Below are 14,447 nucleotides of genomic sequence, written 5' to 3' on the forward strand. Positions count from 1 at the left end.
ATGGCAGAAGGCGCTGCTGCTTTCGCCATCGCCGGCAACGTCCTACAATTCGTGGAATTTGCGACCAAGTTTGGGAACAAATGCCGCGAGATCCATCGTGCGGGCGGGAGCGCGCCTGGTGACTTGCAGAGTCTTCGCTATCTTGTGGAAAGCCAACAGGCTGCCTTGGAGCGGCTGCAAATCCCCGAATCTGAACGGTCACTGCTGTTACTACAGCACCCAGAGGTCATAAAAGTTGCAAACGTATGCACCAGACACTTTGCAGAAATCAAAAACTCCCTGGATCGAATCGGCATAACAGATGACAAGACAGCGCGCGGTGTTGTTGTCAACGCATTCAAGGCAACATGGAATCGGGACAAGATTGAGAGTTTGAGGAGCGAGGTTGCGTCTTTGAACCAGAATTTGAACACCGCACTCCTGAACTCACTGAGGTACGATAAACGCCATGTCCTCATGATGCTCCAAATACATCCATTCTTCCCTCATGATAGTCGCCTCTTCAAGAGTGGACTTCGAGCTATTTTCTGACGCTAACTGCATCTTCCCAGGGACTACGCGACGAAGTCAGAAGGGCAACAAATTGCCATTCTCGAGAGGCTTGACATCATCCAAGAGGAAAGCACCGGGGCCTTCAAAAGCACCTCGCTCAATGAAGGCGAGGACACTGCATGGTATGCACCAGGCGATGCGGTTATCGCTTTTATCGTTCGTTCTCTCGACACTGAACCAGAAGAGCGACAAAAGAGCGCAGTGGAGTTGCGACGTGGAGTGCTTCAGCGAATCCATTTGACAACAGCCAGTGTGAACTACGACGGAGACGGAGACCGTCCACCAATCACCTTATCTCGTAATCGAGAAATGCGACTTCGGGCTGTATTCTTGGCAAGCTTCGCTTACAAGGTGATGGATGATCGGCACTCGAGAATCATTGAAGCCCACCAAGAGACGTTCCGCTGGATATTTGAGCACCCTTCAGCAGGTTCCGAAAAGTGGTCAAACTTCAAAGATTGGCTCAAGTCCGATAATAAGCTTTATTGGATCACAGGGAAAGCCGGTTCAGGCAAGTCTACCCTGATGAAGTTCATCTGTAGTCCGGCATCGGAATACCATTCTCAAGATACGACGGATACTCCCGTTTCACGTGGTGCTCGGTTCGAGCGATGCCGCAACGATTTAATGGAGTGGGCTGGAAGCCGACCCCTCATCATCGCATCTTTCTACTTTTGGGCATCTGGAAATGAGCTGGAAGCGTCGCCTAAAGGCCTCTACATGTCGCTTATCTTCCAAATCCTTCAACATTGCCCTGAGATCATACCTCGAGTGGCGCCTGTCACTTGGGAAGCAATGTCTCTATTCAATGAAAAGCCCTCCCGTCTGACAGAGGCCGAACTGGAAGCAATGATAAGACTTGTGGTCACAGAAGCCCAGAAAGAACGAAACCTCTGTCTTTTCATTGACGGGCTCGATGAGTTTTCTGGAGACCTGGAGAAACTCATCGCGTTGATCGAAGTCTTCTTACAATGCCCCAATGTCAAGGTGTGCGTTTCTAGTCGCCCATGGGTTGTCTTTGAGGAAGCCTTCCAGCATAGGCCTAGTTTGAAGCTCGAAGACTTGACTTACAATGACATCAGAAAGTTCATTGCGAAGAGATTCTCAGAGGAAGAAGGGTTTAGGAGATTATCTATAAGGGAACCTGAGTACGCCGAACAATTAGAAGACAACATCGCTACCAAAGCGGTCGGGGTTTTCCTATGGGTTAGTCTTGTCGTCAAATCTCTTCTGTCCGGAATGGGAAATGACGACAGAGTCTCCGACATGCAAAGAAGACTCGATCTACTTCCCCCAGAGTTGGAAAACCTCTACAACGCGATTCTGAACTCCCTAGATCCATTCTACTTCCAGCATGCAGCACAATACTTCCGACTCCTGGAAGCTTGGAAAATATCGCCTCCCGTTATTCTCTTCAGCTTTGCAGATGAAGAAATTGAGAACCTGACCAAACTACCGATTCGGGAGTACTCAAAGGCTGAGCTGCGCGAGCGAACCGAGACAATGAGGCGTAGAATCAACAGTCGTTGTCTAGGACTCCTTGAGGTGGCGGTGCCGCCATCTTCAAGCTATGGATCGGTACAATATCTCCATAAAACTGTCAGGGACTTCACTCTCCGCCCAAAGGTCAATACGAAGATCAGAGACGCAACTTCAGGTTTCGACTGCCAGATTCGCATGTGCTTTGCGTATTTGTTGGGATTTCTGAATAGCCGGATGGAAGACAGAAATGAATCTCTCCAAGACGACAAATACCTAGGAGGGTTGAAGGAGCAAAGACTTCAAGCCATGAGAGTCTTCGTCTCACGCTGTTTGAAAGCAGCCTCGGAAGTTAAGCCAGAGAACGTGCAGATTATGATCAACTTGCTCGACTCTCTGTGTGAAGCATCTACGCGAGTGTTCGGCAGCGACGAAGTCGTTCGCGCAAATTTCTTTCGTTCGGTCAAAGACACAGACTTTCCTGTGGACGATATACGTGGACATGCCAAGGGATCTAGCTTTCTATCACTTACGGTACGGCTCGGAGTGAGGGAATATGTCAAGAACAAGATGCACTTTGGATGCCTCGAACCTCGCCTTTCCAAGGAGCCCATTGACAGTTTCGGCAGGTTCAAAATATCGCGAATCAAAAATCTCCTGCGTGGCTTCAAGAGCAGAAACACGCTTTATCCGTCAACCGATGAACATCACTTGCACTGGCCACTCCTTATGGATGCATTGTACAGAAGTTCGATCAGCGAGATCAGATTGGACATGGTCAGACTTTGCCTGGAACACGGAGCTGACCCTAACTTTCAGCTCCGCAGTGATGGCTCGACCATTTGGTCACAATGGGTCGACTGCTTGCTCATGGCTGGACATGGGAGCGAAAATCAAACACGAGAAAAGAACCTGGAAATTTTGAGGCCATATTGGCCAATCACGAAATTACTATTAGATCATGGTGCCACATTAACACTACGGTCTATTACGAAATCAAGCGCCGACCCTTCATATGGCAAACTTCTGTACGAGATTGTATCAAGGCGAGAGGTATGATACCCGAACCAAACCATGCCATTATACTACAGTAAATACCTGGTACTCAACCTAACACGACTTCGTACAGATCTTTAGTGAATATTACAGAGAGAATACTGGCGTTTCTTGAGATTGAATCGTGGTAGAAATAGGCGGAAGGCGTGGAGAGAGCAGTTCCGTGGCCCTTGATCAATCCACATAGCACCAGTTCTCAAAACTCTTCCTCACGTGGGTTCTCAGGTTGCAAATGCGGAAGAGATAAACACAATGTTTAATATAATGTATTCAAATGTACAATGTAGGGACTGTTTCACCTTCATTGAGATACACGTCAAAAATCAAGAATCTCGTGGCTCTCTTCTGCGTTCAACCACTCACATTCAAATTCCTGAGCAACCTGGTAGAGCCCTATGCTTCCTGCTGTGAAGTACAAGATCTTCGTCGATACCGGTATATCACCATCTAAGGTATGAGCGGGTAATCTATGAAGTAGCTAAATAATCATCTGTTGTCTTCGGTCAACGCAGATATGGCTCTAAGAATGGCAGCTTTGTCAGTACAGATCCTATCAGAACCTGATTCCTCGTTGTTAGTTAGCCCTAGCAATTAGAGGCATGATAGGCGGTCAACCGTTTCGCGTGATCTTTCCTTTGATTCTGAATACCATATTTTCAATCGAAAGCCGAGTACATCCTATTATCAAATGATCAAAACATGGTGATGAGGCTGGCAATAGACCGTAGACCCCCCACGCCACCCAAACCCACCTCATCCGAACATGCTCCACATCCAACCTCCGTGACCCGATCCCCACCACCAACGACCACGGCCCGGTCCGAACTTCAGTCGGGACCCACCCACACCCGTAAACCAGGAAAAACAATCTCATCCCAAAGACCTGCTCCATCAAGATTCCATCTGACATCCGGATGTCCTCTCAGTCTACCCGGAATCAATCCCTGACCCGTTGCCATAAATAGCATCCCATCCCCTCACTGTCCGCCAGAAAAACGAATGATTCTCCGTCATCCCAAAAGCCACCGCCCGGCGCCCGGAGCATGGCGTCCCGGCAATGCACCTGTCCGTCCCCATTGCCACATCACGCCCGCATATTCACTCCCTCTTCCCTCTCTCTTTCTTGGGCTCGGATTCAGCCTCGTCTGTATCGGTCATTTTTACACTTGACATCTGTCATATTTTCCCCACCATGCCTACCCGTGGCCGAACCCTCAGCTCAGCTCCGACGACCAAAGCCAAGATCTTCCCATTCCCTTCCGCCACGTTCCGTTCCGACGTTGAAACCTGAGCGATCATATTTCACAATCCCGCCGGAAGATAACTAAGAGAAAGAAACAGAGACACCCATCCATCCCGCTCGCTTCCTACCTCCGAACTCTCCACACGGCGAGCTGCTTCCATCCTAATCCCCTCCTCTTGCCGGGAGCCATCTCATCCAAGCGATCTACCTATCTTTACCATCATGTTTCATCAGCCGCAGATGACCCCAACAACGCAAGCCATTGACGCCTCCCGAATTCTCCTCTCGCCTGCACCTACCCTATGCAAACAGGCCCAGGCCTGTCAAACCCCAAAGAAGTTCATGTCGACCTTATCCTGCGGAGGATTTGGCCGCATATCAAGTACCTAAAGTGGCCAACTCCACCAACCGCCGGAGCCAGACTCCGTCTCTCCTGCCCGGTTAATTGGGACACGCTGAACTCCCGCCGAACTTGAGGCTGCGCCACCATAGTCAACACATCTAAGGAACATATCAAAGAGACAAGCGCAACAGCCGGGCCGAGTATCTACCCTACGTACCTCACCTGGAAGAAGGAGACAGCAAAAGTGCAAAAAGAGGCAACCCGCAGCATAATCTGCAAAGAGCCGCCTTCACAAAGGTACCCCTCATACCTCCATCAGCCACCCTATCCTCCCCGAACCAACCCCATCTCACATCCAAAGCCGAACATCAAAGTATCTCTCCATCTCCAACACACCCAGCCTCCCACTCTCTTTTCAGCGAAAGTCGCGGCGACCTGCATCTGAAACACGTGGCGTCAAACGCCCACAACCCTCTCCCACTACAGCCCAGCCCAGCCCAGACCGAATCCAGTCCCCCCCCAGAGCCGCCTCAACATACCTCGCGTTTCCCCGGTCTCCATCTCCGATGTATTCACAGCCGTTGCAAGTCTGCACGTCTGCAACATGGTAATCTATCCATCCCTCACCATGCAATGCACGACGCGCACCTGTCATCGGCAGATGCAAGAAACCAATCCCTTCTCCCAATAAACCCAAGCACACGTCAAAAGCCGACAGCTGCTGAGCGATACCGATAAGTAGTAGATACCAATAATACACACCACTCGTCGTCCATGTAGTACTCGCGGGGGGGAGTCGGCAAGACTAGTAGGCTACATGTACCTTAGCTACCTCCCCCGGGCGATGGGCCGTTTGCCGCGGGGTAGTCAGGCCCCGGCGATCGACAGCGTTACATCCGTCGCGATCGCCACGCGCTGGACAGAGGTACGAAGCGAGGGGTCGGGTTGTAGCTCAGAGGAGGGGAGGGGAGACGTCGTGGTTCCCCAACATGCCCAGCGGCTGATGAAATGCGACAAGCTAACTTCTCCGCTCTACGAGGCACACCACGCTGAGCTTCATACGAGGCATACATCACAAAGATGGTGTGAATCAAGGCACGAACACGAGCGCGAGAGCTTGGGATGAATGCCAGGTATTCAAGTAGGTTTATTTTCGGCCACCATGTGATGGCAGTCTATCCACCACCCAACACCAGTAGCTCACAGCTCAAGGCTGGAGGCTTGAAACTGCGACCAAAGACGGTCGCAGCAGGGCTCGCCAATGTGGCAGAGTCCAAATCAAAGAAACAAGTCTGTACAAGATGGCTGGGCTCGGTCCTACCGTAGCGCCGAGCTTTGCGCCTGTGAAACGCCCAAGTAAATCCAACTAAACAGGCTGCCACTTTATCCCGTGGGCCTAGGTCTGCAACTCCGGTGCGGTTTTCCCCCCAAGTCTAAGGTTTTTCTCCCTCTTTTTGAACACTCCTTCCGGTGGCTCCATATGTTTCTCCCGTAAGAAAGAAAGTATCTACAGGCCTTGCAGCGCCGCCATGGGCGCTTGCTATTTTAAACAATAAGAGTACTAGATAATAAACATAAACAATAAGATTTGTGGTGGTTGACACCAGAAAGGAGACACAGTAAAAGAAAAAGTTGGTTCGTAAGATGTCGTAAGACGTGGCCTGGTCGAGGCGTGGTGGTAAAATGAGCGACGATAGTCGGGTATCCTGTGTGAAGAATGTAATCGAAAGAAAAAAAAAGATGGTGATGTTCGATGTGAGCCACACGCTATCATCGTCGTTGCTTCAGGGTCGTTAATCGTAACAAGAGATATTTTAGCCGCTAAATCCGTGTTCGAAGTGACGACGGAAATAAAATATGTGGAGGGGCGGTGTCTGACTGAAGGCTGCATTCATTATCTGCGAATGCCAACCTTCTCGGCCAGGTTGCGCCAGAAACGGCCTCCCTTGCGCTCCTCGCTCCTGGAGCGAATCATTTTCGTGTCGCGCTCCATAGGCCCGACAATGTCTTCATCACCGCGCTCGGGGAACTTGCCCTCGGCATCAATAAGTCGAGGAATCGCGGTGGGTAAGCCGTCTTCGAGGCGGCGCCATTGCATACTGGCAAAGGCATCGTCTTGGGTAGGTCTGCGCAGTATGGCAGAGCCGCCACTGCTGGCGCGGACGCGACCACGACTGCGGCTGCGGGAGCTTCCTGGGCGTTGGCTGCTTGACTTGTTGGCAGCCTCAATGCGATCCATCGTCTGCTCGTGGAAGGCTCGCCAATTCTTCTCAGTCTCGGCCCATTTTGCCTCAGTGAGCGCATAGATCTTGGAAGTCTCGCTATAGTTTTCGCCGGTTCGCACAAGGTGCTTTGTGTAGCTGACCCGAGCGGCTTCCCAATCGGCTCGTAAGAGCCGGAGAGTCTCCATGTCAGCCTCCACCGGTTGGTAAGGCTGCGGAGTAATGGTGAAGTTGGCATGCCCAAGGCGGTCCGACCACTCATCGTGGTCCTGTACAATAGAAGGGAACCCAATTGGTAGCTCTTGGCTCGATTGAACGTGGCGGAAAGAAGACACTGACGGCTTCGCGCTAAGCGAGGGCGTAGAAATCTGAGCCATCGGCTGAGGGGAGGGGATTTCCAATGAAAGCGTTGACGGATCCACGCTGGGAGATTGAAGAGGACTGGGATGAGAGACTTCTGTCGGTGGGCTGTTCACCAAGAGGGGAGGAAGCAGAGGGGTTGCGGCGAGGGCTCTGTCACGCTCGATGCTTTCTCTCTCGTTGTTGGCCTTTTCAATATCGATGGGAGCCGGAGAGTCCACACTTTCGCTGCTCTCCCAAAAGGAAGTGGCGGGAGTAGGGACCGAGTATTCGTTGAGCCTGTCGAGTATCTGCCGTGTAGGGCCAGACAAGGAGGAAGACCGACTTGATGATGCCGCGCGAGAAATAGGATGAGCGTTCTCAAACGTCAGCTCGGTGGTAGGCGAAGCAGTCAACTGTGCTCGCTTTGTAGACTTCCAGCGCGAGAGATGTGGGAATCGTGACCCCAAACGTGTAGCCAGGCCGGAGAAGGGGGATTCGGTTCCACTCCTCTTTCTACCCAACGTGGATGTAAAATCGCCATCACTGGAAAATCCAAGGTCATAGTCGATATCAAAGCCTGCAGGGTACACGCTGTTGAGCGTCTCTGAGCTCTCGTGGTGGATGCAAGGCTCGTCACCTATTTGGGCATGTTAGTTTCGAACGAGTTATCAGAAGCAAAATTTGACTCACACAAGCAGTCGTACAAGTCGAACGGCTCGGCCAAGATGGTGCTTTCGTCGAGTTCGTCTCGCTCCAACGGTTCCTCTTGCACATCAGGAAGTGGCCTTTTGGAAGACTTTGTGTGGATAGTTGATGTTGGCGATGATGGGCTTTCATTGACGCAGGTGGGCGGGAGGTCAAGTGAGGAAGATGAGCTAGAGTAGCGCAAATGCCCTCCTGCTGAGAAGGTAGGTGTGACGGGTGATGCAACGTCGGAAGACGAGGAATTCGTCGTATAGTAAACGTACTGTCGGTCCATTTCGCCTTCTGGGAATTCGGGCTGTTGCTCTTCGAATTTGCGACGCTCTTCGACAAGCTGGGGTAGCAGCAATGGCTTCAACCTGGGAGACATGATGTCTGCCCGACAAGTTTGGAGTATTTAGCAACGTTGAAGACGATGCTGTGCGGTTACTATTGCGTCAGATGTCGAAGTTGGATGTTCGGAGGTTTGTATCGCTTAGTTGTATTCTGACGGGCGCGGTGGGGTAGCCAGACGTTGGGTTGAACAGGGAGATGCTGCTGCGGTGATGATGAGATGAAGCAATTGTGTTGTGCCAGGTACTCGTATCCGATGTCATTCCAGGTACACATGCATTTAGTATCCTATGTGAAGTCGTGTAAGGTTGCCGTTATTGTCGCGAGGTGGGTGTGTTGGGGTTTGGACTGGTGTAAGTACTCTTTGGGGTGTACTTGGTCGTTGTCGGCGCCACTCAGATGGTTCCTATCAGCCGGATCTTCCCACTCCACATTCTCGTGATTCTGTACTGGCTGCTTATGTTGTCTCTCTTTCCCCCAGCCGACAACAGCGACGTGGCGTTGTGCTGTTTCGAACTCTTTTTTTTCTCCCCCCTCGGAGGCGGTGATGGTTGTCGTGACTGAGTGAGTGATGGCAGTGTAGAAGCGCTGTGGAAATGCCCTGGTTTTCTCCAATGAAGTCAAATCTGATGTTTGAGCCGGCCGTTTGTCAAGGGCGGTAAGTCGTCCCACGTGTACGAAACTGGTGCAGGGTACCTCGGCCTGTCTGGCGGTGGTTGGGCGTGAGTGTGCTGGTACTGGGGGTCCAACAGGAATTTGGTTATGCGTGCGTTGTTGTTTCCCCGGTGCAGATGCCTCCTCTTCCAATCAAATGGGCTTGACGATGGACCCAATGCGACACTTGACTTGATAGCTCCGGGTCTTGCTGCTGCAGGGCGCACACGTGAGGGGATGACAGCGTCGTTAAAGGGTCGCGGGGAATGGGGGTTCGTAACGCAAAGGCCCAGACGTGAGGTGAGGCGGTCGTCGATATATGAGGCCGTGGAGGTGTTGCTGGGTTAGACAACGGAAGAAGTCTAGAGTCTAAGAGGGGATCGAACGACTGGCGACGGGTGCTAGCTTATGGTTTGCGACGAGCGACTATGCGTCTGCGGGAGAAGAGATGACGGACGAAAAACAAGTCGAGACAAGACCAGACCAGACGGCGATGGGTTCCCAGCCAGGTGATATTTCCCACAAGGAGGGCGGGAGAAGAAAATGTTTGGACAGGACAGACGGGTGGCAGTCGGCAAGAAAGACAAGGTAGAGAGGCAAGGCAGGGTTCTATGTGGGCGGCGGTACGTACATACAGCGTAGGACTGTGTAGGCGTGGGTCCGGACGGAGAGGGGGTGTGTGCGAGCTTTTTGCAGCGACGGCGACGAAGAAAGACGAAGAATGGGAAGACTTTGAAGACACCGAGCGAACTGCGTGGGCAAAGTGGGCGAGGGAAGTGGAGATGAGGTACCCAGAAGGAGCAATCGGAGCGAGGGGTGTGAGGAAAAATGACCGGGGGGTATGGAAGACGGTGGCCGGGAGCTAGGATGGAAAGGCTTGGTGGGAAACTCAAGCTTACCTTCCTTGTCTTAGCTAAAAACCCAACCTAAGATCCAAGCTAACTTTTCTGTGTGCTTACCTCTTGTGTTTTTCTTTGGAGGGCAGGAGGGCAACTGGAGTCGGGAGGAGAAGGGGAAGGGGGGAAAAAACACAACATTGGATACCTGAGGGCGGTACGTACTTATTCTCAACCTGCCCGGACTGAATGGGAAACCTGCAACATAAGGTACACTGATTGGGAAGGAAGGTAGAGAGAGGGAAGGATACGTACCTATCTCCCAGAGCCTTTCCTTCCTTGCGTTCTGGGCCTTCTTACCCTGATCCCGGCCGAAAGAGGAGGTACCTAAATACGTAGGTACATGGAAGCATGGTGAGGTCAGGGCAAGGAAGGGAAGGAACGAACTGGTGCCATGTGCGATGGATGGGAGGAAGGAAGGAAGAGTCTCGGAAGGAAGGCCAGACTAGGTAGACCTTCTTGCATTGTCTTCCATCCTCTCCTTCCGTGTAATTCCAGAGTCCATAGCTGGACTTGATGACGGAGAGAAGGAGGGACCCATTGTCTACCTTTCGATTAGTAGGCAACTCCCATTAAGTCAGTCGAGAATGGCAGGAGCGAGGTCGGTTAACGAGGTCGACAAAGAGCAGGAACGGAGGAGGGGAGGTACGTCCTATTGGTTTAGTCATTTTAGCTGCAACTCTGATGGGAGTCATCGTTGCACACTTTTTTTTTCCTCCATCCCCCGGCCAAACCCCACGATGTACGGCGGATACTCCAACTCCGCCATTTTACACAACTCATGATCAAGACACTGGCAATTTTCTACGGACACCGACTGAGAATAGGCTTTCGCTTCTCTTGCATCTTGCCTCTGCCCCCCGAGACGGGTCTGCGGGACGGGGATGCACGGAAACTGCTGCAACAGGGCGCCTCTGTCGTTTCGTGCTATTCTTTCTTTTCTTGTCTTCCTTTGTCTCTCTTTTCTGACTCTCTCGGCAGGGCCAACCCCCGTCTCTTTCAAAGTCACCTCCCACATGGTCAAGCCTCGAGGCAAAAGAAGAAAACAAGGACCCTTTCTGTTAGGAGTCCGCCTTCCAGTTCTCTCTGTCAACAACAAGCTCGCCCGCAGCCCAACTATGGAGTACATACGCAGTGCCTACCCAGCGACCCGTTCTACGCCAGATACAGCTTAACCTCATCCCCTGGTCCGTGTGTCGCCTTCGACTGCCTAGGCGCAATGCCCCCAGGCTCAGTGTGGAGGAGGAGAGTGGATGAGCTCCCTCAAGCGTCTCCATGCCATTTTCTCTGCCTCTCTGCCTCCGCCTCTGCTACTGGGTCGATTGGTTCACGCGGCGGTCAGAGATCTCTGCCTCAAAGACGGCCCAAGCCTTTCGGGATTCAGGGTTCTGCGCTGTGCCCTACACCGGAACCACGCTCTCATGTTGCATGTTCGTTTGCGGCTTACGGCTTGCCCTCGGTTTTTCGACGTTGGGGAGGGGCCTCACTTGGAATGGGGAACTTACATCTCCGTACTGTTTCCAGTGTAGGTAAATGGAGTATTGAAAGGCTTTTTCAACGAGTTTTCCAATGACTACAACAGAACTATCGGATGGAGTCATGCTCTGATGGCACCAGTCGTCCGTCTACGCCGGTGAGACCTGCCACGGCTGATTCCCATCCGATATTCAAGACACCGGCGATATTGAGCAAGACAGTACGGCTGACGTGACTCTCGTGTTTCCACGGTAGTTGGTTTAGTCCACTGCCTAGAGAGACTGAACCTGACTCTGCGACGAGAGGGAGGCGGTTCTCAAACCACTTAAGCTGCGTCACTGCCATGCCAACGGCACGGCAGAACGTGGTGCGCAAAGCTAGCTTACTAGCCTTTGCAAAGGTAGTTCATCGGGGTTTTGTGGTGTTGTCAGTCCACCAATCCACAATACCATTGGTGACATTCTGCTGACGCCAAAGATACGTGCCTTAGACTCCAAAGTTTTCAACTACCTGTTCTGTCATTACCATGGGCAATTTACGCTGCCCATTGCCTAATCGCATCCTTCGTACTTACTAGGTGCAGTACAGAAGCGGGATGGTGCCATTGGCGAGGTTTTCTCATCTTTTCCTGGGCTATTCTACAGCCAACTCTTATGCAGTGGACGTCACAGAGCAGACCTTGCAGCAGCCAACCGTCAGTCAACTTCCCAGTATCCATACGGAGTACTTCGGCCTTCCTCTGCAATATTTGCAGCCTCCGTACAACAGTTGAGCGGCTGCCAGTCCATCGACAACAACGTTGCTGCAGCGGAGCGACGGACACCAATGGACATGCGCCAGTCGATGGCTGAACAGACAGGGAGTGGGGCAGGGTTCAGGGCTTCTCCCCCCCCCCCCCCCATCTTCTGCCCGCCAAACCTGGCTTTCACGTTCTTCATTGCTGGGAATGCTGGAGCCTCAATGCTCGTCATTGGGTTGACTTTGAGGCATCTAGCTGTAGCCTGTAAGTTTTCGGTCACCGACACAGTGAGTTAATGGCTACGGATCTAATTCCTCCAGGCTTTCCTCGACACCTCTTTCGTTGCCCCCTCTTCTACCCTCACGGTCCGCATTTCCTCGTCCGGCAGATATCACAACAGCTCGAACCATGGGCACGTATCAAACCTCTTCTCTGCATCCACCTGTTGTCGGTGACGGCATGCCTCCTTGCCGCTTCGGCCTAGGGGCCGCCGTCTTTTTTGCCCTGCTTTGGCACCGCCTCTGTTGTTCCGAGAACACTAATCCTGATTCTGTTTCGTTTCCTTCGCCATCAGGGATCATAGCTCGGCCTCCTCCCCTCCCCTCCCCTTGTCTGTGAGTTTGGCCAGGGTACCAGGTCCCGGTCCAACGTTTTCCTCTGCTTTGACCGGGGCTACAGGAATGGTCAAGCGTCCTTGCACAATGTCCCCTCACCCCTGGTACGGGTTGTGCTCCCCGTTGGCCGGAGGAGGGCTCGCGGGAGATGTTTGCGACTTGCGAGCCACTGACAGGAGGATGGGTCATGGCCAACATGCACCGCGGTTGAACCAAAGAGATGCCCACCATTTCACGGCATGGCTCTGCTGGGACAAGTATCCGTACGTTCTGGGCCTTCTCATTCTCTCCACCCAGGCGGATCCTGCTTTGCCGATTTTGGGTCCGGCTCCAAGAGCTCGGTGGACCTGACACTGACAGTTGACGAGGACACTTTAGCATGGCTCCGGCGGGTCTGCATAACTCGGCTGGATTCGTTCGCTGCATTATGCATGCACAATGATCTAGCTATTACGAGGTCGACCGTCACAGTCGCAATTATCCCGACGACCAGTTGCCGACCGGTTCCGCCCTTCAACGTCAGTCACTTCGAGACCTATTCTCCCAGTGTTCTCGCCAACAAGCCGATGATTCTCTGAGGTACACGAACAAGGTACGGATATCACTCAAAACTATGTCGTCCAAAGGTTCGGGCAAAGGGACGAGACCGTGAGCCCGGAGCAGCATCTCGACTCGATTGTGTATGGTACCCCAAACTCAAGTTCTTTGGTGCGCAAACCGTTCGATGCCCAAGTCGACCAAATCATTTGTCCCCATAGCCCTCAGCAGTCCTCGCTGCAGGTATAGTTTACCCGATTGGCTCTTCCACATTGGCCATCTCGACCGCAGTGTTCTCCAAGATTTCTTTTCGCTCGCTTGGAGGTCGATTGTTGAGTTGTTCCCAGCTTTTCGGTCGCTTGATTGGGTTCGTTGTCCACAGGGGCCAGGGCTCGATGAACTTCCCCCAAGTGGGAGGTTCGTGACTCCACTGCGCAGCGACCAAGAGCTCAGTATGGATACAGCACTGAAGCCCCGGAAACGGCGGACCTCGGGGCACAACAAAGGGTAACGTGGATAAGATTTGCTAGTGCTTGTCACCAAGTATGGTCTAGGGCATGTGGCCCATTGGGTACCCATCAGTGCAGTCATCGACTCTTTAGCAACGCCGGACATTGTGGTGCGATATTCCATCATGGACAAAAACTGTAGAGGTCGGCTTGTCAAAATCAAGGACTGCCAGTATGCCAGTATCTCAACCCCATACCCTACACGCTCTTCTGGGCGAGCATCGCAGACAGCAAAGCTTTTGGAGGATCCCAGCGGCCCCTCAATCCGTTTTCGGCATATCAAGTCCCTTCCCCAGTCACGACTCACGATTCACCCGCCTTTCGTTAGGTTGCCTTCGTCCCCTCCTCGCGAGCGGGTATGTTCCAGGTCGGCGGGTAACGCAACGCTGTGGCGCGGGGAGCGATGTGGCTTCCTCCTTCCTGCTAAGGAATAGTGACCAGCCCCCAGAAGATGGGTGCTGATGGAATGGCATGGAACGATCCGATGGAATTTGGGGGCCGCCTCTCTGGGCAACGCTGGAGCAGTCGCAGCTAAGCCGTGATGCAAGAGTCAGGTTTCCCACGACATGGGCTTGGGCCAAGGAACAATCTTGGGCGGAGGATACGATTTTTGCGAGTTCACGAAGCTGCGAAGAGCCAGCTTCGTGGTCGTTAAAAGAACATCTACTGTGTAGACCTCATCAACCTGTATGCACTTCCATACCGGTTGCCATGACTAAGACTACCCTCAAGGCCTTCAGATTGCGAAAG

The 14,447-nt window shown here is 52.5% G+C and overlaps 4 protein-coding genes across 4 annotated transcripts; 3 read left to right on the plus strand and 1 right to left on the minus strand.

Moving 5' to 3' along the window:
* CABS01_12693 (uncharacterized protein) lies at positions 1-2,861 on the plus strand (the record flags this gene model as incomplete). Its single annotated transcript, XM_060546045.1, has 3 exons — positions 1-434; positions 552-2,779; positions 2,851-2,861. The coding sequence occupies 3 exons, from the start codon at positions 1-3 to the stop codon at positions 2,859-2,861; spliced, it is 2,673 nt and encodes an 890-aa protein (XP_060396276.1).
* A 3,706-nt stretch (positions 2,862-6,567) lies between these two features.
* On the minus strand, positions 6,568-8,309 carry CABS01_12694 (uncharacterized protein; the record flags this gene model as incomplete). The annotated part of the gene is made up of 2 exons (XM_060546046.1): positions 6,568-7,874; positions 7,928-8,309. 2 exons carry the CDS (start codon positions 8,307-8,309, stop codon positions 6,568-6,570), a joined length of 1,689 nt encoding a protein of 562 aa, XP_060396277.1.
* Positions 8,310-10,506: 2,197 nt separating this feature from the next.
* Positions 10,507-11,395, plus strand: CABS01_12695 (uncharacterized protein; the record flags this gene model as incomplete). The annotated part of the gene is made up of 2 exons (XM_060546047.1): positions 10,507-10,742; positions 10,804-11,395. 2 exons carry the CDS (start codon positions 10,507-10,509, stop codon positions 11,393-11,395), a joined length of 828 nt encoding a protein of 275 aa, XP_060396278.1.
* Positions 11,396-11,852: 457 nt separating this feature from the next.
* On the plus strand, positions 11,853-12,149 carry CABS01_12696 (uncharacterized protein; the record flags this gene model as incomplete). Its single annotated transcript, XM_060546048.1, has 1 exon — positions 11,853-12,149. A coding segment is annotated over one exon (297 nt), but the record flags the coding sequence as incomplete, so codon positions are not given.
* Between the last annotated feature and the right edge of the window lie 2,298 nt (positions 12,150-14,447).

Source organism: Colletotrichum abscissum (genome assembly GCF_030869225.1).
Source record: "Colletotrichum abscissum strain IMI 504890 chromosome Unknown Scaffold_39.1, whole genome shotgun sequence".
In the NCBI taxonomy this organism is placed as follows: Eukaryota; Fungi; Ascomycota; class Sordariomycetes; order Glomerellales; family Glomerellaceae; genus Colletotrichum; species Colletotrichum abscissum.